The 23107-nt window shown below is 37.3% G+C and overlaps 1 protein-coding gene across 1 annotated transcript in view; it reads right to left on the reverse strand.

Annotated features, from left to right (window-relative positions):
• Window positions 1-650: 650 nt before the first annotated feature.
• Window positions 651-23107, reverse strand: part of UGCG (UDP-glucose ceramide glucosyltransferase) — a 30454-nt gene continuing 7997 nt past the window's right edge. The window contains exons 2-9 of the mRNA XM_032676335.1: window positions 13456-13597; window positions 9757-9859; window positions 8790-8891; window positions 8276-8388; window positions 5611-5789; window positions 5102-5188; window positions 4499-4688; window positions 651-3113 (exon numbers count right to left, since the gene is read on the reverse strand). Coding sequence (XP_032532226.1) covers window positions 2943-3113; window positions 4499-4688; window positions 5102-5188; window positions 5611-5789; window positions 8276-8388; window positions 8790-8891; window positions 9757-9859; window positions 13456-13597 — 1087 coding nt within the window. The 3' untranslated portion in view covers window positions 651-2942. The remainder of the gene's footprint in view (window positions 3114-4498; window positions 4689-5101; window positions 5189-5610; window positions 5790-8275; window positions 8389-8789; window positions 8892-9756; window positions 9860-13455; window positions 13598-23107) is intronic.

Raw genomic sequence — 23107 nt, forward strand, 5'->3', positions numbered from 1 at the left:
CAGGAAAGAGGATTTAGGTATTGTGTTTGGTGGCTGCAAATGCATTCAGCACAAAATGGACACAGGAACATTTAAGTTTCTATAAATAGTTTTTGAGTAATTCCAGTGGTGTTCGTTTCTGCTATGTCTCCAAGATTCCAACAACTCTGTCATAAACACAGTCTCTTATTAAGTTTCACATGAAAATCTTCATAAAGGCTAGGGAAGAGACGGAAAAAAAAAAAAAAAAGCCAAGTCAGATGGCAAAGCAAGTGCAAAGTGCTTTCTTGGTAGTGTACCTGAAAGCAAAAGGTCAATACTACTTCTAGATGTCAATGTGTATCATCTCTAAAATCTTAATCTAGACAGACTAGTTACAATAGACAGAGAAGTACTCTCTTCACTTGTGAGGTTTTTATACACTAAAGTTATTCTAAAAAATTTAGGATAACTCAAAATCAGATTTAGGCACATGTTAAGTTAATTTCAGCTAAATATAAAATCCAAAAGAGATGGTACAACTGTAAAAAAACCTCAAAACAAAACACACATATTTGTTGCTGTGAAGTCTAATTCAAAATGAAATCAATTAAAACTACCATAAATACTTAAAGCTGTCACATTACAGTATCATTGAACAATGGAAAAAAAACCCCTGTAGTCCAAACAGATTGTATTCAAAATTTATTTTTAAATAAAAGAAAAAACAAGACAATTATTTTAAATAAACATGGTGTATTCTACACATCTGTAGATCAACACAACTTTACATTAGCTGTTTATAACTTTTAGAAGTACTGTTGCAGCATCTTCTACAACATTTGACAGTGCTGGTTTCTATTTCTTCAATCAAATACCCAAATGAAACCATTTGCTTAAGTGAAGCTTTATTTTTCGTAGCCAAAGATGGCTCTACTAATACCAAAGCACCTGTTAAACAATTATCCCCACCCAGGTTTTTTAAAAGGAAGTCTGTTCAGCCTTTTTTTTTTTTTTTGGTTCTGTTCCATTGCCTGCATAGAAATCAGCATAAAGCTAAGTAGCAAGCTAAGCTTCACTTTAGCAGTGCAATGAATGGCATCAAACTTCATGAAACAAATGAAGATACAAACATTGTCAGCAAAATTCAACTATGTCAAAACAATATCAAAAGAAGAATGTTTTTGTGGGTCACAACTAGACTAGCTTTCAGCGTGCAACTTTCCTCAGGAAAAGCGCTTCTTCCTGATTCACATGAAAAGAATGAAGCATGCATCACAAGCCTTTGTTCATACAGAAATGCCCATTAAAAGAGTCCCATGTTATCATAAGGCAAAAGAGATATTAAGGTGGATAAAGCATCTTGGCCCAGAGTATGTTTTACAACACACACACACACATATTGTACTTGTGTACCATAAGATGGCTAAGGGATTGGCTCAGTAAGGTAAAAAGTTCATTTTTATAAATACATGTCATTATTGCTAATATGCTACACATCATCCTCCAACTTTTAAAGCTGCTTTGTTGACATAACCTTGTAATTAGCAGCTCACATTCATGGTGACAATAAACTATTCCCTATGAAGAAAAGTAAAGCAGCATAAATACAATTATGAAAACAAAAGGCTTATGCAACATTCTTCTCTAGCTTCACTGTGTTTTTTTTAATTTAAAAGTGTTTGAAGAAAACAAGTCCAGTTCACCACAAATCTGGAAGTTTCACAATGAGGTTGAAAACCGAGGTACAGGGAACAGAGAGGGGGAAAAACATGGCATGCATTATAATCTAGTCCTTTTAGTCATACCACTGGAATACAGAAGTCCAATTTAAAGGCTAGACTAACAGTAGAAGGCAAAAAGCCAAGAGTAGACTTAGTTTTGATATCTAAATTAAGACTACAATTTTAATCAGTAACAGCAAACTCACCCGGCCCTTTAATATATTCACAATATCTACCGCAATTGAATACTTAATTATGACTAGTATAGGTATGTATGTTCACTTTAAAAAGATAGTAAATACCTGCATCATGAAATTACATTCTTAAGACATTGTGTAAGAAAATAGCTCATGTGTGAAATGTTTCTGAAATGTGTTTCTGCTCCCTTCTATCCCCTATTATGTGTCCCCCCACACCCCCCAACACACACACAACCCTTTCCCCCCAATAAATGCATTCACTCACAGGGAAAAAACAAATACCCCTTAAAAAAGGATGGAAGTATTGAGGGGATCTGCTTGGCTAGTTACAGCACAGTGCTTAACAAGGTTCAAGACAGAACCAGATCAGACTTGGCCAAAAGATGCCCACAATACATGCCTGACCAGTAATTCCTTCCAGCTCTATCAAACACAGTCCACTTTTGGTTCACTGCAATGATTAAAATATTTCCTATATACATATAGGACATATATACACAAGACTCCAGCTTTAGTTTGTTTTTGCAAAGCAGTTTTACCTTTCTATTCATATTGTTCTGCAGCAACTACAAGAGGTAGGCATAAAGCATTTCAGAGCTTCTTTCCCAAGGTCCCATTACTAGCTCAATTTAGTGGGATAAAACAAAAATCAGCTGTACCTCTGTGCTTTTACTAGGTACAGCCTTGTGCAATCCAGCTGGAAAATAGCTATGTGAACCTTAGATCTGCTAGGCTAACATACCAAGGAGTAAGAAGCTGTTCACATCCAGGAGGATACTTTAAAAAAAAAAAGTTTACTGCAGAGCATTCTTACAGAAAGTAGACGTCAGGACCAATTCTCTCCATTTCTATTTGTACAGAGGAGCAAGGTACCATTTGGCCAAGACTACAGCTGTATTTTCACAGATGCAAGTGCCATGCAAAAATAAATTAAAGAACAGATACCAAACGTACAAGTAATAAAACTAATGAAGGTAGATTTTCTTAAAAGTATATAAACAATTTATAATACTTTTCTTTCCCCCTTCTCTTTTTGACATTCACAGTTACAAATGTGTGGCTATACGTCAAGAATTTCTTCTGCAGTGCCTCCACAACGTAATCTGTAGCGTCCTGTCCTCCAGCTAATAGTGGGGTCCCACAAAGCAGATAGGAAAATATAAATTGTCATGGATTCTCTGATGAACCAAGCTACTGCATAATCAAGTTTTGAAAAACAGAGAGCACCACCCTAGAAATATAAAACAAAAAAGTATTTAAACATACTGATTATTCAAGAGAAACTTTAAAGTAATTTAAAGTATTTGTTACAGATAAATCTCTTCTAAAGTTTACTAGGCAGATTAATATATCAATAGCAGTTTTCTTTAAAAGCCGAGAATATTTTCTTGTTCAAGACACAGTTACCCATATTAAACCTCAAGAGCATGGCAGAATGACCCAGAAAGTTTGAAAAAAAGAAAAAAATAAGAGACCTATACGTAGAGCAACAGGCAATGAAAAGTGCGGCAATTGCACGTTTTTGAAACTTTTATAAGCTCTTAAGCTTATAGAACTGTGTTCAAGCAGCAACACCAGGTTTTTGCCACAGACTCCAGCATCTATACAGCCCATTCCTGCATGTTCCCAGAGGAATGAAATTCAAATAAAGTCTTCAGCCTATTGCACAGGAAATGTAGGACTAAGAAACAAGCCTTATAGCATCTTGATATTTTCTGTTCCTTTGAGAACTTCCAGCTACATGTAGAGCCTGAAATTAAGGAGGCTTCAGAAGAGGATGAGTAGGCATAGTGATCTTTTCCATGCTGCTCATGATGAAAAGAGTAATCAGAAAGTGACTATTAGACCTCCTGGAGTCCTACAGAATCAACACAAGCCTTAACTTTATTATTTCCACCATGTGCTAAGACTACCGAAATAATATTTTCCAGTATGATAACTGTTTGATAAGTTTGCATACACAAGTAATTATAGATTTGATTTGTATGGCATATGGTCACTACAGAAAATAGTCTAAATAGTTCCTCCAGCATTAGGAGAATAAATGATGTTCTGATTTGTGACATCTTTCTATAATAAAAGTTTTTGCAAAGCCTCACTCCTAGTAATGGGAAGATTTTATTTTTACAAGTAGGCTACAGCTGTCCTCTAGATCCATTATTGCCAAAATAGAGTGAAAAATGTACTTAAGAGTACATATACACCTCAATACAAATAACACTTTGTGACAACAAAGGTAGAAAGAAAAAAAAAAACACCAAAACAAAATCTCACAAAGCTGCTGTTCCTGTACTGTTAAAACAGCTTAAAATTTCTGAATATGCCTAGGTAGAGCAGACTGGAAACATGAAGATTAAGGGGACAGATGGACAAACTTTCAGAGCCTACGCTCTTTCAGAGGTAAGTGAATATAGAATACCAAATGGCAACCAAGCACACTTGCTCCTTTTCATGCTACTATAAATGAAGCTGGAAGACTGAGAAGTAACAGGATTTGACCTGTAATTTCCTTGATGTCAAGAGAATTATTTTATTACCGTAATTAGTCTTAGCTTTTTTCTAAAGTAGATGGCAATAGTAACTTTAATAACCTCCAAAGAAAATGAATTTACATACCTGAACACCTTTTAGTTGAATGTAGTCAAATATAAACCAGGCCAAGCAGTGACACATGAAAAATACCATTATATCCCATCTAAACACATGATGAGCTGCCCATCCAATAACTAGACTGGCAACAAAGCACTCTGAGATTGGCTCACAAATTATTGTGGCAGGCAACATATTAATTCGAAGTTTGGCCCACCTAGGAGAGATTAAAAAAACCCAGTTCTGACTTTGCATTATTCATTATGCCCTCCTCCCCCATCTCATAAAATGAGCCATCATGGTATTTCCTGAAAACGTTAACCTTATTTAATTTACACCTCAAAATAAAACACTCTAAAAAAAAATCTCCCTTCCAAAGATACCGCAGATAGCATTTAAAAGGTACTGAGGGTTGGGAGGTTTTATTTTTATTTTTTTAATACTTGTGTTAGTCATACTCCTGTTCAAAGTTAGTGCCTCTCTCCCAGCACTAAGAAAGAGCTGTACATTGAACTTTAGTATACTGGGCATTAGATCAAATTAGCTTGGAAAATGTATTTCCTCTCATTACCAGCTCATTCCCATCAGAAGCAAATGACAGGGATGGGCGTTAAAAGAAGTAAAGATTACCTGATCATTCTGGACTGAAACTGAGAAATAGAATATGAACCAGAGTTTTGCATTGCAACTTGTGTGGCCATTGCAAATTTCCAGCCCCTGAAAAAGGAATTAGTTATTACAAAAATGTGCAAATAAGAAATGCAAAAACCAATTAGATAACAAACACACAAGAATTTTATTAGTCTTGAAAAGTTTCTTTGGCATTTGTGTCATATTATTACAATGGATATAGGCAAAAAAATAGTGTATTATATCAAGATTCCTCACTGGAAAAAAACCAAATACTTAAACCAAGTTCTCAAAAACTTTTCTTTAAAGGAATTGACAATGACATGGCTTACTTATTTCTAAAAGACTATACTGACAGAATAAAGCACATATTATTAACATGTTTGATATAGATAAGTGAAACTAACCTGAATACCTCCACTTACAATATGCACCACTTAAAAAAAAAAAAAAGAAAAAAATATTTAAACTGCATTTAAAGCAACAAGCTTCGTTCAGAGTCATCTTACCGGTCAGCTATAGCTTTGGCCATAAAATAATCTTCAGCAATATACTGTGCAAAAGCTATCAGTCCTCCAGCTTGGTCCAAGACATCCTTCCTCATCAAGCATGACATTCCTGTTACACACTTAAAGCCAGTTAAGTTGGCTGAAATATATGACCTTGGATGGGAAGTTCCAAAATAAACCTGCCAAAACAAAAATAAGCATTTAAAGCTCTGTATATCTGAGTGCTACTCACTGATAACTTTTGCTCTGAACACATCTGGAGGATAAAAGTGCTGGATGTGGCCAATTATGAAAGCGCATTTGGAGAGATCTTTACTACCATTCTAAGAATTTTCTACATTCTAGTGTATCATCATATCTGAGAAATCTATTAGTGTTATTATTGGCTGTGTTTTTACAAATCTATAAGCAGGTTTTAAATTTACATACCGAACTACTGCACTTCATTTGGTATTTCATTTCTAATTGACTGAGGTTGTTCTCAGGGAATATATACATATTAAAAAACCATGAAGCAATGGACTAATTACTAGTATAATCATATTATCTGGTGATAGCCGACAGACAGGTTCTCTCCTTCCTCTTGTGAAAATTAACTCCATTACTGCATACATGTTCTTAGAAACTTACTATATGGTTCTACAGAAGCAGGGGAAATTCATTTACTTAGCATACTTGCAAACAGCAATAGTGAAAACATTCAATTTGTGATTCAGCTAGAGTAGAATTAATTTCTTCTCAGTAGCTAGTACAGTGCTGTGGTTTGGACTCAGAATGAGACTGGTGTTGATAATATACTGATGTTTTGGTTTTTTTTCTAAGTCATGTTTATGCTAAGTGAAGGACTCTTTAGTTTTCTTGTGTCATGCTCTGCCAGTGTGGAGGTACACAAAAGAAACTGGGAGGGAGCACAGCTGGGACAGGTACCCTGAACTGACCAGAGGGATATTTCACACCATAGAATGTCATGCCCAGTGTATAAACTGGGAGAAGTTACCCAGGAGAGGGGCCAATCTGGGTTCATGAAGGGGGGTCTGGCGTGGGTCAGTGGGTGGTGAGCAACTGTGTTGTGCATCAGTTGTTTTTCCTTTTTTATTTTCATTGTTGTTATTATTATAATTTACAATTATTGCTGTATTTTACTTTATTTTCAATTATTAAACTGTTCTTATCTCAATCTACAAGTCTTACTTTGATTCTCATCTCCATTCCACTAGGGTGAGGGTGACAAGGGGTGGGTTGAGCGAGTGGCTGTGTGGTGCTTGATTTCCAGTTGGGCTTAAACTACAACAGCAAGTCTTTTTACAAGATTCAGTAACTTAAGAGCATCCTACAAAACAATAGTGGGAATGAGTGCTAGCACCTCTTGCTACTATTCTTAGTACAGACTGCCTTCACACTGGTCTTAAAGTAACTCATTCAAGAAAAGGCATGCTCATCTAGCAGTATACTGGATCTGGAAGCAAAAAGCTCTTTCAGGAATATAGAAGCAGGAGTTGTAATTCCTGCTTTAACAAATAACCATATTCTTGCTTTAGCAACGAGCAGTACTAAGAAACTTGTGCTATACCTCTCTGCTTTTCTCTTGTAAGAGGAAATTCAGACTTTGTACTGTTAAAAGAAAAAAACAAAGAAAAAAAAAGAAACAAATCACATGAGCATCCCTCACTCCCTGCAATGATGGAGTACTGAATATCACTGCATTTCATCTCTCACGTTTCTGTCTTTGATTCCCATCAGTCAGCTTTGGAGACAAAATGCCTTAATACACGCCAGCTCACAATAATAGCTGATTAAATTACATGCCTTGAGATACAAGAAAGAAACAAGAAAACTCAACCTCTTTGTTCTACAAATGAGAACTTACTGAAAAAGAAGAGAGAATAGGACAGAATGAGTTATATGAAGATGGTGGATAGGAATCAACTTCTCACTCTCTCTTACACAAGTATAAGGAGACATGAAATAGCACTAGAGAAGAGTAAAGGTCAGAGTGAACAAGATCCTGTGGATCCTGTAATAGATCTATTGTATTTCCTGGTAAAGTTACAGACACTCAAAATTTGTACGGACTGCAAGAAACAATGGAAATGATTGTATAAGAAATCTGTTCTTACTAGAATATTAATATACTAAGGATTTGTAAATATGCAAGTCTGTTTCCTGCTCAGGAAGTCTCTCAGCTGAAGGTTGCAGAAAGTTACGACAGTATTATTGGAAAACAGGATATAAGCCTTGCTTTTGTTCTACTCTCCTCAGACTCTGCTTGTAAACCCTGCTGGAAATAAGATACTGTGCAAGCCGGACTTTGACTTATCATGGCCACTTCTGTGTGCCTTTTCAGATATCAAAATTGTGCTTTCTGACTAAGCACTGGAAAGTGTTCTTTGGTTTTAATAATTTTGAAAATCAAATCCATAATTTTCATCCTATAATCTTTATTGTTTGTATTATAAACTTAAATACTGAATCAATGTTCAGAGCACCACAGAGGAATTTTGGAGCATTTAAAAGTTATCCTAGATAGTTTACAGTGTGACTGCAGCTGAAAATAAATATTTCTTCACTCAAAAGGTACAAGAGGTACAATATGGCTTTCAGTCAGCAAGGTTTTGCAAGAAAAAAAAAGGAAACACTAAACCCTCCCCCAGAACATTTTACTCACCTGTTCGAGAGTAGCAGCAAAACCTTGTCTGTCTGCAACATAGGGAAGCCCATGGACCAAGCCTACTTTTTCAGTCATTTGATTGGCCATATCTGTCAGTGTGTCTGGCGTTACTAAATGACAAATGAAAGAAAGACAGTTCACGGAGTAATTCTGTCACTAGCAGACTACTGTGGAGAGACACCAATTCTAAATTTATTACCAGTATCAAGAGCATATGTACTCTGAAGCACAGTATTTTGCAAGAATAAAGTGGCAGAAAAATAATAATATTAGTGATTAACGTAATTACTATGATCAACAATAAGTACAATGGAAACAGTTTGAACAGTATTTTTAAAGGTATTTTCACCTTTAATTAGAGATCAACCCCTTTTTATACCATAAAAATATTTTTTCCAGACTTTAAACTTTAATTTCTACTTATATTCTCAGTAAAAATAGTCTCCAAGAACTGCTTGCCTACAGTGAGTAAGTGCAACTTAAGAGTCAGAACATTACAACACACACCTACCTCTGATTCCACTATCACAAATCCATATAAGATCATATTTGGCAACTTCATAGCCAGGCATTAAGTTGTTAATCTTGGGGTTGATGCCAACCTTCTTGCCACCTAAAAAATACAAACACCACTCACAAATAATGTAAAGGGTTTTTTGGAATTCAGACACAGTACCAAAATTATTTCGATATACTAACTGAAGAGTAAATGTTTACCCACTGATTCTTAAATTCCATTTTTATGCAAAGGATTTACATTTTCAGTATACCTTCATGCCTATATTTTAGATCTTACTATAACTGGGGAAATAAAAGGGAAAAAAATGGAGGGGTAACAAGATTATTGTAATTAAAAGGACAGTAAAACTACAAAGCTTATTACAACATTTTGTAAGGTAACTATTATCCATCTCTTATTTCTTAAGACTATGATTATGACCCTTAAACTCTACAATAATTTTAGCAGAAAAATGAAAAAGGAGCAGAATAGAGACACATTCTTTTGCATCCAGCTGACAGACGTGGTCCAGTTTGCTTCATACCAGAGAAAAAACCCAACAACATTTGACTGCCTTGTTCTAATATACCCTCCCTCCACTAATTCAAATATAAAGCAAAGAACGAGCCCTACAGTCTAAGCAGAGGAAAAAGTCTTGTTGCAGGACCTCAAGCTCAAATACAGCCACAATTCAAAGTCACTTCCTGCACATTTAGTTCAGTGCAAAGACAGAATTTAAACTGCTATTTTAAAATTAGAAGGGAAAAAAATGTAGGGGTTAAAAAAATCATTCTTACTAAAGTTTTCTTGAACTGATGTCACAGACTGTGACTACAAACATACTTTTTACCCCAAACTGGTAATTAAGCTACAGAATAAACACGAGCTGAACAAGATATCTACTAATTTTAGAATACTGTATATTGAGTTGAGTACCTAACATTTGACAAGAGTCCCACCTTCAAGTTGCACTGCTTACCTATAAACAGTCTAGCATCAACATTTGGGTATTTGCCAAGGAGCTTTTTGCACACATCAATAGCAGGATCATCATGATCTTGTACACAGAGTAGTACTTCATACTAGTAAAAACAAAAATGTATATACTCACATATATATTTATGTACATACAGCTAATATCCATACGGTCTACGAATAAAGTTTAATAGAGTAGCAAACAAAAAAAAAAAAGAGTGCTGTTATAAAATTAAAACCAAAGAGGCTGTTTTACAGCTAAATGAGTATTTTTTAATGCACTTGAGAAGAAAGAACCCAGGCTGTATCTCAAACTCTTCTGCTGGAGAACATGACTTTCCCTGTTATCAGAGGGTTTCTATTAGTAATGAAATAACACATTCTGGTATACAAGGTAACATTTTTGTTTCCACTTCCATTTTTGTTCGCATATGAATCTTAAATCCAATATTATATTCAATGAAATTACAGCACTCAAAATATTAAAGGAATGAGGCTGTGATACACTTTGACTGCATGTCTCTGAACTACATCTTCCATTCCTTAACTTTGCAGATACACAGGCAGAATAGAGTTGGGAGACAACCCACAGAGACCAGTATAAGTACATATGTGCACCTAATTGTATAACAAAGCTAAGCTCAGGAACATGTATATGGATCTGTATATTCCTCATTAACAAAGCAATGGCTGAAAGAACAACAAGAGGTAAGGGAAAACTGTAGCTGTGTCAGCAATCAAGCTCCATGCTTGTTACATGAGCTACAGAGGGCATGTGAAGAAATAGCGTTTTAAGAATCACTCAAAATTGAGGCTGCTCTGAATGCTTTGACAAAGGTACTTCTGTTTCTGCATTAACAGCAAATTCCTTGAATACTTCTAACCTGATACGACTTTTTTTTCCCTGTTAAAATTACTAAATTATTAGAAGCTATTAGAGCTCTAATACAAATAATAAAATACAGCAAATGCAAATTTCTGGTCAAGATACCTAGAAGCCATTTTTACAGCCCAAGACTGAAAAATTCAATCACAACAAGAAACAATTTTCTTGGACCATATCTTTCAGTAGCTGCTGTAAATAAGAGTTCCAACTAACGATCAAAACAGTCCTTATTCTCCTTTATACTATTCTATCACTTAATTGGACTTTATTTTCCCTAAACTACTTGAGCAAAAAGTAACCTGAACTTCAAAAGCTGCCTGTGGGCTCTGTGATGACAATTTCTGATGTTCTTACTCAGTAAGAAGTATTTCATACAAAAGAAGATATTATGTTAAATACATACATACATACTTTCAATTAAAAAAATGGTATTGCCATATATAAAACACCCAACTACTCTAACTGCATTCAGAATATTGTGGAAATTTAAAATTATTAACCACTAAATGGGAGTCAAGACTTGTTTTAACTACACTAGCACTACAAACTATCAGACAAACACATCTTTACCTCTCAGAATGCAAACTCAAAGCCAGTTTGGCCAAAGAGGAAGCAGTGTTTGATTCCTACCATCTTATCAGCATGGAAAACAGAATTTAAAGAGTAAAAGACCTGTATCATTAAACAGACACGTCCTTCTATCACAACAGAACAATCTTGGCAGCATGAACACCACAGAAATAACTGAAGAAATTAGTTCATTATTAGTTCATTAGTTCATTATTCATCATCAAATTAAATTTGTAAAATAAAACTATTTTGCCTAGTAATTAAATAATTAGTCTTCAATCCACAGAAGTAATGGCAGTTCTATAGCCATGTTCTCCAAGAAATTCAACCAGAAATAAAAAAAAAAACCCACACTCAGACTCCAATATTTGAAAACAGAAAAAAAAAAATCACAGTAAATGGCCTTTGTATGCAGTAACAAAGTAAAGAACTACAAAATGTATGATAAAAGCGAAAGGAATCCAAAGATGCTTATCTACATAAACATTACCATCAGCTTTACCTAATATGAATAGAGAGACTTCTGTGACAATTACAGTACATACAGTAGCTAAAAACTGTTCACTGATAAAAATAATACACGTAAGTCCTTCAGTTTAGAAACTGCACTACCAGATTCTATTCAAGACAAAGCTATTTCACACATGGAGTATCACAAAAGAAAACTGGTATCACTGCAGGTTGAGTTCACCTTCACCGGAAAAAGTTTAATCTTAAATTTTCATAATAATTTCTCCCTGGACAGCTGAACTTTGAATACCAGGCAATACTGTTGTTCTAATTTTTGTGGTCAATCTCTTAAAAGAAGTACTTCTGCACAATAAGTATGAAAGTGTCTGCAAACAGTTTGGGGATCTTGCTTGTACTGTATAATCCGTGCCCCAGGAAACTGAAGCATTCACAATGTATTTTCACTCTCTTTGAGAAAAATATGATTGTCACTATTGTTATCTGAAATTCAGATATTTGTAGAGTAGCAACATTTTAAGATTGCTACCCATATATTATCAGAATTATGGATCGAGACTATCTCTCATAAAGCAAGATCCAGCATAACTGTTTTTCCGAGTTCTGAAGTAAGTTTTATTTGATGTCAAATGTTTCAGCTGCATAATGTTTTGGTGCTCATTAAGGTCATAAAATAGCTTAAGATATTGCTGAAGGTTCTTTGCATTGTTTGCAATATTGGCATACAGCATACACAGTATGCCTTAAGTATGTTTTAAAAAGTGCTTGGCCACACTTTATCGCACTTTGTGGAGTTGAAAGGATTAATACATTCATGCCTGAACCTTTCCAAAAGGTCCCCAAGCTTCATTACAGAAAAACTACCCAACTTTTAATAAGTTCCAGATGATGGGGATTTTTGTTTGTTTTACCCTGCCTACTTAAAGTTTAAAGCTCTCACTCAGAATACAAAAAGGAAACTTACAATACAGCTTACACAAACCTTTTACAACTGCAGCAGCAATGTCAGATGCAGTTTTGAGAAGAATTGAGAAAAGAGGAGTTTTTTATTAAAACTAAATTTCAAATTTCAGAAATCAGCAGATACACAGTAGAAAGTGTATTTCTTTTTCCACCCACAGGAGCATACATCAAATACCGAATGATGCAGCAAGCATTGATAAATTTGTCTTTTAAGTTGCAAGCTCCCTAGAGCAAGGACAGCATCTGACACACTTATCACTTATATTACAAATTCAAAGAGTGTTTAACAGTCAATGCACACTTTTAACAACTATTTGCTTCCCAACAACAATAAGTGGCTTGGAGACTCTCCCATCTACCAACAACTGGTGAGGTGTACCACCTCATCACTGAGCAATTCCTCATTAGATGTGCCATCAGCAAGAACCATCAAAAAGGCTATCAGTTAGGAGGTCTCTTTTGGAGGATCTATGATAGAGAAGTAGTCAACTGAGGAGGATGTCTTGCCTCTAAAATGATCTTTTATAGCAGTATGAAACCTTTCAATCTATAAACACCACACTATGGGGATAATGACTAAGCAAATCTTAATGAAGTGTAGAATATGTTTCATCCCTAAACCTTGGACATGTTCCTCAGCAGACAGCTTTTCAAAAATGAATAAGTTTTGTTTGCATCATATAAAATATATAACTATACATTTGCTGCAGAAAGAAAAACAATCCCAGAAGTAATGAAGTTGCATAGTTCTCACGCAAGCTTATCATATGACTTTGAGGCATGGAAGGGGACAAAGACACTAAATAATATACGTACTTTTGGATAATCCAGTTCAAAGAAGGTTTCCAAGTTGTTGATCAGGTTAGGATCCACACCTTTTAAAGGCTTTAGAAGTGAAACACCAGGAAGCTTGCTATATGGCTGTTTGTCTGTGGCTTTCTTATTGAGGTGGAGGCGCCTGTAATGAGAAAGAGCATACAACAACACTTAAGAAAACACTCTAGAGAACGCTATTCAAAATACAGTCAGAATTAAGAAAGCTTGAGAGTTAAAACTGCTGCCAAAAAAAATAGTTTTAGTTGTTGAAAAAAAAGCTATTTTTATATCTGATAGTTGATGTGTTGAAGGCAATGCCTAAAAAAACCTTAATGTGACATGTAGGTTAAATTCAACCTTATTGAACTTATTAGACACTTCAGATTAATGCATTTTGCGCTATGCATTTTGAACAGCAAGGGTATTACTTTTTTCAAACTGCAGCAGAGACAAGATTTTTCTGCCTTCCTCCACAGCTTTAAAACTCACAGTATTATAACAAGATGGTAATAACAAAAACCAACATACTATAAATAAGGCAAAAAAGCGAAAGGGTGAGGTGCCTTTTCCTGCTTTAAGTTATGCAAAATTTAGAGCAAGATGAAAGCACAGGGGAAACAGTTGACTCTACTGATCAATTTGTTAATGAAACAAATCCAAGAAAATAATAAGAATCAATCAACTGTAGTATAAAAAAATCCTAGAAACTGGACATCAGGCTGGGCCAGAACACAGATAAACTTTTACCCACAATTTAAAACAGTTACTACTTTTCAGCAATGAACCAGAATTGTTTAGTTGGAAGGGACCTTTAAGATCATTGAGTCCAACTCTTAACACAGCACTGCAAGTTCACATGTCCCTAAGTGTCACACTGAACATACAAAATATAGTCACAATAATGTCACAACTCACTAATGTGAACATTTAATCCCACACTCCTGCGTGAATGAATGCAAAATTAAATTCTGAAAGCTTGATGGGCCAGTATACAATCAAATTTCCATCAGGTAAATAGATATACACAAGTAACTAAAGAAAAAGTATTTGCTGAAACATGAAATGTGCAAGTTAGCATACATACTGCACAACATAGTTCTCTACCACGCATAGTAATCAGATTCAAAGGCTATTTTATTGCAACATGTACCTAATATCAATTCTTAACTTAAACATTCACCAAGTGAAATTACTGAACTATGAAGGAGTTCCAGTAGGAGAAGAAGAAATTCCAGGAGTTCTCTAGAATTTTTTTCCTGAAATGAGGCAGTGACATTTCGTACCTAATCAGTCCCTCCCACCATGTTCCTTTTAAGCAGGCTTACAGCTGCACATCTTGGGCATAATGTTACGGAGAATGAACAGTGGGTTCAACAAAAAGGCAGAAAGGCAAAGCAGATTATGTCCTTGTACTGCTGTTGAGCCCAGGCCTGGGCTCTACAGAGGTAAATGGAAATGCTGAGCATTTAACAGCCAAGGGATGGTCTAGACCAAAGTAAGAAAAGCAACAGTTCATACAGGTACCCCAGACAAAGACTGCCTTAGTAATATTCACAAACATGACTGCAAACAAGGCTTTTAGAGTCATTAAAAAAGTAGAGTCTCAAGAATGCAACTTTGACCAGGAGGATCAAAAAGTAGATACTGCAAGGGGAAAAAACCAAAACCAGACTCTAGCAATGCACATAGCTTTGTACAGAGGCAAAAGCCTTGATAAGCAGGAAATACAAGAAGGAAGTGGCAGAGTAAATGGGAAAAGATAAGAAAGGAAAGCATGAAGACAACTTTGAGGCAGGACTGTGATAAATAAGCACTAAGTTATAAAACCACAGAATCTTGCAAGGCATCGTATTACTGACATACCATGCTGACACAGAGTATTACAATAGGAAAAGCCTACAGACTGTGCAAGAGGGGGAAACCTTGCAAAACATGCAAATAAGGCATGCAGCATTATCATGATCTATTCAGCTACAAAGCACCGCACACTCTTGACAGCAAATGGCAAAACTGTCCCTAACATGCTATCTTTAAGTAAGACTCAAGTTCATGTGCTATTCATAACATTGCACAGAAGTGGCAGCCTGCCATTCTGAAAGCACTGTGGCATTATGACACTAAAGTAAAGTAATTTCCACACCAGTAATTGCAGTGCTCTGCTAGACTCCATGTAGCAGAAGGTAAAGTAACAGTAAACCAGATCATTTTACACAGAGGACTATTTGTGAAGCGGCATATTCTGACATAGAATTAAAGTTACAATTAAAATCCTACCATCACCAGCGAAACAGGCCAACTGTTATTAAAAAAAGTTACAATATTGAAATTAAGGCTAACATTTAACATGGAAGTCAAAAAAATAGACTAAATTTAAACAACATCAACACTGTTGAAGCAAGTACATTCTAAATGAAGTTCTGTGTGCTATAGAACATGCACTGAAGTCTCTAAAGCAGAGGTAAGATGAAGTTGGTATTTTCGAGTACTAACTTGTGCTTATGGTGGTTTAATTCACTCAGACAGGTGTTGTGATCAAAGCAATCCTCATTACTACATAACTTCTGTATGTATAGTTCAAAATCACAAAGCAAAGCAATCCTTTCTCAACATTTGTATCACGTATAGAATAATGTATTATTTTGCATTGAAATTAGCCCAAAGCAGCCAAAACCACTAATTATACTTGCTTAATACATTTTTCCCACCTCTGCCTGATGCAGTAAGCTTGCAGAAAAACACTACACCAAGGAACATACAATGGTTCAATGACATTGAGCTCTGCAACAGATGCTGGCAGAGAACTATCTGAGTTTACAGGGACTTTCAGATAGTGCATGCGAAAACCTAAGTGGTCAGGTTATATCTAAGCACTTTTGCACCTACATTTATTAAATGAATCAGCCTGCAGCCTCTGGATAGTGAAACTGAAATTCCTTCTATACAGTCTGGTTCTGGTATATGTGGGTGGGGAAACAAAAACAAAACCAAAAAAACAGCAGGATGGATAATGGTGTCAAGAGCTGTAGTTCAACCACCCAGCATTATGGAAGAAGCATCTGCAAGATTTTCTCAAACTTCATTCCTTACCACAGAAGCAACTCTAATCTAGATTTCCTCTCAGCAGAGGAAAAAAAGTATTCCCAAAGACAAAATCCGGACAAGCAAGTTATCACTGCTCAATACACTATATGATAAATTCTTGCTAATCCGTATCAGATTAAGCAGTAAAACTTTTTTTTTTTTTAAAGGCCAAGACTACACTTCCTCTCCACACCTCATTAACAGCAGAAAAATATTACGATCGAATGCTTTGGGTTGAAAGGGATCTTAGACATCATCTATTTCCAACTCCCTGTCATGAGTAGGGATATCTTCTGCTACAGTAGCTGGCTCACAGCCCTGCTCAACCTGGCCTTGAACACTTCCAGGGATGGGGCATCCACAGCTTCTCTGAGCAACCTGTGCCAGTATCTCACCACCCCCACAGTAAAGAATTTCTTCCTAAAATCTTATCTAAAACTACTCTCTTTCAGTTTTAAGCCATCACCCCTTGTCCATGACCTTCTAAAAAGGCCCTCTCCATCTCTCTCAATAGGTGGTATTCTAGAGAAAACAAAAACCTTGCTACCTTAGACAGACTGCTGGGTCTCTGAGACATAAACCTTCTAAAAGCAGCTGAAAAGACCTCACTCTTTATTCACTCATTTCAACCTTCCCTCAGCAGCTACTTTAAGAACTATCCTACTAGAGGGAGATAAGTAAGTCTTGATCAGAAATGTGTAACAGATACTTAAATATTGCGAGACAGCAAAACAAGATGCAGAAACCACTGATGATATTCCTTGAAGACTGTGGTTTCACAGGCCATCCAGAGAAGTTAGCAGATCATTACTTCTGAAAGGGACTGGTTTCCCTGCTTCTATTTCTGCATTTTTACTGAGCTGAACCATCTCACACAGGTCTTTCTGGAGTGTTGATCTGTTGTGGAATACCAAACACAAGGTCTCAGCATGAACAGGAGAAAGAAGCTGCAAGACTATTCTGCTTCTTTTGGTAACAGAAAGGTAGAAAGGATGAGCTCCATACATCTTCCTTACTTTACATATATGTATATATAAATATATATACATTTATAAACACCCCCATATATTTAACCACATATATGTGTAGTTAAAACACTTTCAAAAGTTGGCATCTTTATCCACAGGAAAAAAAAAAGAAATTTGCTACTGGTATATCACACTGGTTAATGCATTAAATACAATTTAAAAAGATTGGAGGATTTCAAAAACTTTGCAGACAACCCCTAAATTCATGAAAGTATTAGCAGCACCCTTGCTTCATAAAGACTAGTATTAGCATATTTAAAATCCTACCATATTAATGTAATGGTATGAAGACAAATCCATATCAGAAAGCATATATAACTACCAAATAAGTTTCAGTACCTCAAAGCAGTAACTTTTTATAGTCATCTGATCATCACAATTAAGTAATCAAGAACACTTTTTATATAGAGAAAGCTCTTTTCTATGTAAAATAATGTATGCATAATAATGTCCTTGGGACAACTGTTTAAGGGATCAGGAGCACAAGTAGTTTCTCCTCTGTCCTTCCAGCTGCAAAGAAGGATGAGAGAAGAAACAGTAAAGGAAGACCCAGCAGATTAATACCTGGTTCTGTAACTGGTGTCACTGACAGAATTTTGAGTTTCTTGATCATGGGTTGGTTTATATGACACCATGCCTGCTGCAACAGATGAAGTACCTGTCTCAAAGAGGAGAAAAAGGATTTCTGCATAGGAGTTAGCAGGGCTCACTGAAAGAACTTCAGACTGTATTTGAAGGGGGAAGGGATAAAACCAGACTCTCTAGAGATAAGTCTGGGTCCATCAGTCTGCCATCTCAGTGGAGTTAGGGGATTGAGATCCACGTGGCAGCAGAGACACAGGGGTCACTGAAGTGCTACAAATCACTAACGTATCTACAAACTCCACATAGGAAAACCTCTCTCCAAAAATGTGGAAGGATTAATTGCCCAGCTGAAGTTCAGCTACAACAATGCACGCAGCATAGGCCTCAAACAGGAGGGGCTGGAAGCCATTGCAAGGCTGGAAAACTATGACAGTTATCAATATGGAACATGGCGAGATGACACACAACTGAAGTGCTACAATGGATGGCTTTTGGGGCCAGTCCTTTCTAATATCTATACTGATGATCTGAACAACAGGACCAAATGCAACTCAGTGAGCTTGCATATGACACTAAGTTGGGTGAGAGTGTTGATCTCTTGGAGAGCAGGAAGGCTCTGGAGAGGGATCTGGACAGGTTGAATCGATGGGTCAAAGCCAACTGTATGAGATTCAACAAGGCAAAATGCCAGGTCCTAGCCTTGAGTCACAACAACCCCAGGCAGCGCTACAGGCTGGGGGAAGAGTGGTTGGAAAGCTGCCCAGCAGAAAAGGACCTGGCAGTGCTGCTGGACAATCAGCTGAACTGGAGACAGCAGTGGGACCAGGTGGCCAAGGAGGCCAATGGCATCCTGCCTTGTATCAGCAATAGTGTGGCCAGCAGGACCAAGGAAGAGACTGTCCCCCTGTACTCGGCACTGGTGAGGCCACACCTCAAATCCTGTGCCCAGTTTTGGGCCCCTCACAGCAAGAAAAACACTGAGGTGCTGCAGCATGTCCAGAGAAGAACAATGAAGCTGGTGAAGGGTCTAGAGAGTAAGTCCTATGCAAAGCAGCACAGGACATGAAGGAGCTGAGGGTGTTTAGTCTGGAGAAAAGGTGGCTCAGGGGAGACCTTATTGCTCTCTACAAGTACCAGAAAGGAGGTTGTAGCAAAGTGGGAGTCAGTCTCTGCTCCCAGGTGACAAGACAAGAGGAAATGGCCTCAAATTGGGCCAAAGGAGGTTTAGGTTGTATGTATGTGCAGGTTTTTGCCTGCCTGTGAAGGTGAGAGGGATGGGGTCTATACAAGCGGCCATTGTCATAGCTCTGGTCCATCCCACCAGGAAGCAAAACTAGACACTTGTGTATGGAGGCAGAGAAACACAACTAAGGCTGAATAACACACTGTTATCAAGTACTTATTTCTTATACTTTTATACCCAGATTTAAGCACGTAGGCATACTACTACTGTTGCATTAGTAGGTCTACTACACTCCTCTTTATGGACCTTCTAGACTTCAGAGATTCAAAAACTGAAACACAGGTCAAACGAAAAGCAGTGGCCACAGCTCTCTTAGTAAATGGAGAGAATTATTCCTAAAGCAAGAAACAAACACCTTGATCTTGTTTTCAGCCTTTTTTCCCCTTGAGTGGAGCTTTATAACGTAGCTGAACCAGTTTAACTACAGGCTACTGCTCCGAGGCACTCCTTCTTGCCTCCTTTCCCCTCTTCTGGGACATCCTATGCTTCTCATAGGTGCTGATATTTGTCTAATCCCACAGTAAATTAGCAGAGATACATAAACCACCACAAAACTATTACCACACATGTAATGTTAGCATGTCATCAATTTAACCTAGCTAGTTTGAAAGGATGTGGCAAGATGATCATGTAGTTTCACCGGCAGCAAAGATTCTCCAAAAATCCTTCTCCTGTGCTACCATCAACACCAGCCAAACAAGGTATCATGCCGGTACTGATGCCCATACAATCCTGCGTCAATTCATTCACTTAACAGAAAGTTAAACCTGGCTTTTTTTTCCTTCCAATTCAGATTGCATTCTGCCAAATTAGAGTTTGGGCACATTAGGGAAGGCAAGAAGCTCCAGAGCACCTTCAAGAAAGTGGCTGTGAGTGTGCTGCCAAGATCGTGGGAGAAGAGCAGGAATAGGGTCTCCTTCTTTCTCATGCTTCAGTGGGCTTCCAGAAGAGCTGAGCTGACCACAGATTTGGGTCAGGCCCCTGAAAACTATTCCACAACCAACTCTACATCACAGATTTCCTTCACAGCATGCACTCCCTTATAGTTTGCTCCTTGCCCCTATTTGCTTAAGAAACAATTGACTCAAGTTAATAAGTAATAGAAAACACTGCCAGCACGCACAAGTGACTCGAAGTAATACTAAACGCATGCCACCCTGATACCTGTCTTGACCAAAGGAAGACATCAGCCTATAGAAATATGCTGGTCCCAGGTCAGGATACCTTTGCTTGGCTGCTGGCCTGGGTCAAACCACTGCATCAGTCACCCAGAGTGCTTTCAGGCAGGCAGTCTTTCCCATCCTCCACTCTTGTCACCTACTTACATCCAATTCAGCAGCCACATGGACACAGGGTAAGTCAATCCACTCACTCAGCAAACTGATAGTTACACAACTGTCAGATCCAGCAACAGGGAGGAGCAGAAACACAAAGGTGTGGACAACGGGAAAGAACTTAAGAGGATACCCTGATGTAATTAAAAACAATTAACATGTCACTTAGCCTTGATAAAATATTCAGAGATAGACGGAAGTAGGCAAGTCTGAAAGAAGTACGTGGAAGGTAAGATTCAGGTGTGCACTTTGTAGTAGAGGCTGTCTGCCAGCAGAGAAACAGTCATAAGTTTGTGCATGCCTGCAAAACCACTGAAAACAAAAAATGTAACCCTACCTTCTGCATACTAGGAGTTTATATTGAAAAGCATGCTGCAATTGGGTACTGCTTCATCACATGCCAGGTGAATGTACATGGCAGATCAAACATCTCATACGCTTCACACATATTTTCTCCCGTACTACGCATCCCCCCCATACAAAAAAAAAAAAAAAAAAAAAAGAAAAGGACCTTAGAATGTAATGCACTGAAATCAGTCAGTAGTGGAGAGAAAGGGCAATGATTAGAAAAAAACCCCAAAACTTAAGCTCCAAAATAGCGCCTTTTTTTTTTTTTTATGGAAAAGTCAAATTAAAGGTCTTAAGCAGGAGCTAATCAAGAAAGGACCCAGATTGCGATCATTGGTATTTTTCAGAAGGTGACTGTTCTCGAAAACCAAACACTGATTTGCTCTTTCAGTTTTGGAAAGTAATAGTTCGATCAGTTGCTAGTAACAAAGACAAACAAAATTACACAACGCAGAACAAATTCTATCTAGTGCTAGTCACCATTTCAAATATAAAATCTCAATACACAAGTGAAATTCTTTAACCAGCATTTTCCAAATATTACCACAAAATCATGTTCAGTAGATGTAATCTGTAACTTGATACAGTTTTTCTAAAAGAGGGGGAGTGGGAAGAGGGGGGAGACAGGGGAGTTGAAGATGCTTTCAAACGCATTTTAAAGTTTTAAGTAGAAGAAAAAAAAACCCTTATCTTTCAGGAATAAGAACAACACTACAGAACTCAAAACCAGTGAATATGTCCTCTCCTACTCCCCTCCCTGCCCCCACACCTGCACGATAAAAGGATAAACAAACAGGGTCCCATACAATCGGCTATGGTTAAACTTGACGTAATGGGAACCCTGTTACTGACCAAATCCTAGGCAGTTTACAATTCAGCAAGCTGAAATGTAGTGGGCTTAACAAAAACACGGCAAGTTGCCTACAACACATCCATTACGGATCACACTAAGCATTAAAATGAACACACCGTTTTCCCTTGTAGTCTATCTGCAGTTTGCCACCAAAACAGCAATTCATTCCCTGTTTCTGCTTTCCCTCACCCTCAGCCCACCGGTGGCTATAAAACAGTCAGTACCACAACATAAATTGGATCAGGTTGCTGATCAAACAGGGAACTATCCCACAGAAAAAGCTAGCTTGCTGATCTGAGTCACCACATAGCCACATGCTCACTAAAGGCAGATTAGTACCGCCGAAATGTTTAGAAAGGTGTAGCAGTAGGAGGTGGATTTGGATTATCCCTTTGAGCACCAAATCAGGAGTCACTAAGGCATAGAAATAGAAACCCTTTTTGATACAGACTCTTCGCAACAAACTGTGCAACTTCAGAGAACTGCATCCAGCACAATTTGTGTTTTGTTTATGAAAGCATCTCCAGCGGATGGATGGCTGTAACTCTGGGTCAGATAAACCAACCACAGCAGACAGCTTTTAGTACAGCATCAACCCATCAGTTGATGCTGTATGGAATCTTCTGAAACACAAAACTTTAAACTATTGTATTGTGAGACTATTCAATTTGGTTTTCTGACTTATTTTAAAAATCTGTTAACACTAAACTAGCTCAGATCCAATTATTTCATTAGGCACAAGTTTAAATGACAACATAATTTGCTAAACATTAGATAATATGCTTCCTACAGACCCCAGGTTTGCTCTTTACTGTTTGTTTTGCGCCAAAGATCCCTGCCACGCAAGTATTTCTCAGTTTTTCTCCCTAAAAGATTCCAAAATAGTTAAGTGCCAGAATTATGTTAATGGCTAAGAAGAAACCGTATTATCGAATCATGCCAAAACTTTTTCTTCATTTTCAGTGTATGACAGGCCAATTTTTATTTCATTAACTCATCAGCAAGTGTTTCCAGAATACAAAACAGCATAATGCTGAAGAAAGACGCTCAAACATCAATTCACACAGGTGTGAACACACAGTCCTGGGCCCTATTAATCCCAGCCACAGTAACAGAAAAGCCGTAAGCCTTGTCTGGACTACACAGTTGTCAATGAGACAGTGTAAGTGCCCTTGTGCTG

Source organism: Chiroxiphia lanceolata, chromosome Z, assembly GCF_009829145.1.
Source record: "Chiroxiphia lanceolata isolate bChiLan1 chromosome Z, bChiLan1.pri, whole genome shotgun sequence".
In the NCBI taxonomy this organism is placed as follows: domain Eukaryota; kingdom Metazoa; phylum Chordata; class Aves; order Passeriformes; family Pipridae; genus Chiroxiphia; species Chiroxiphia lanceolata.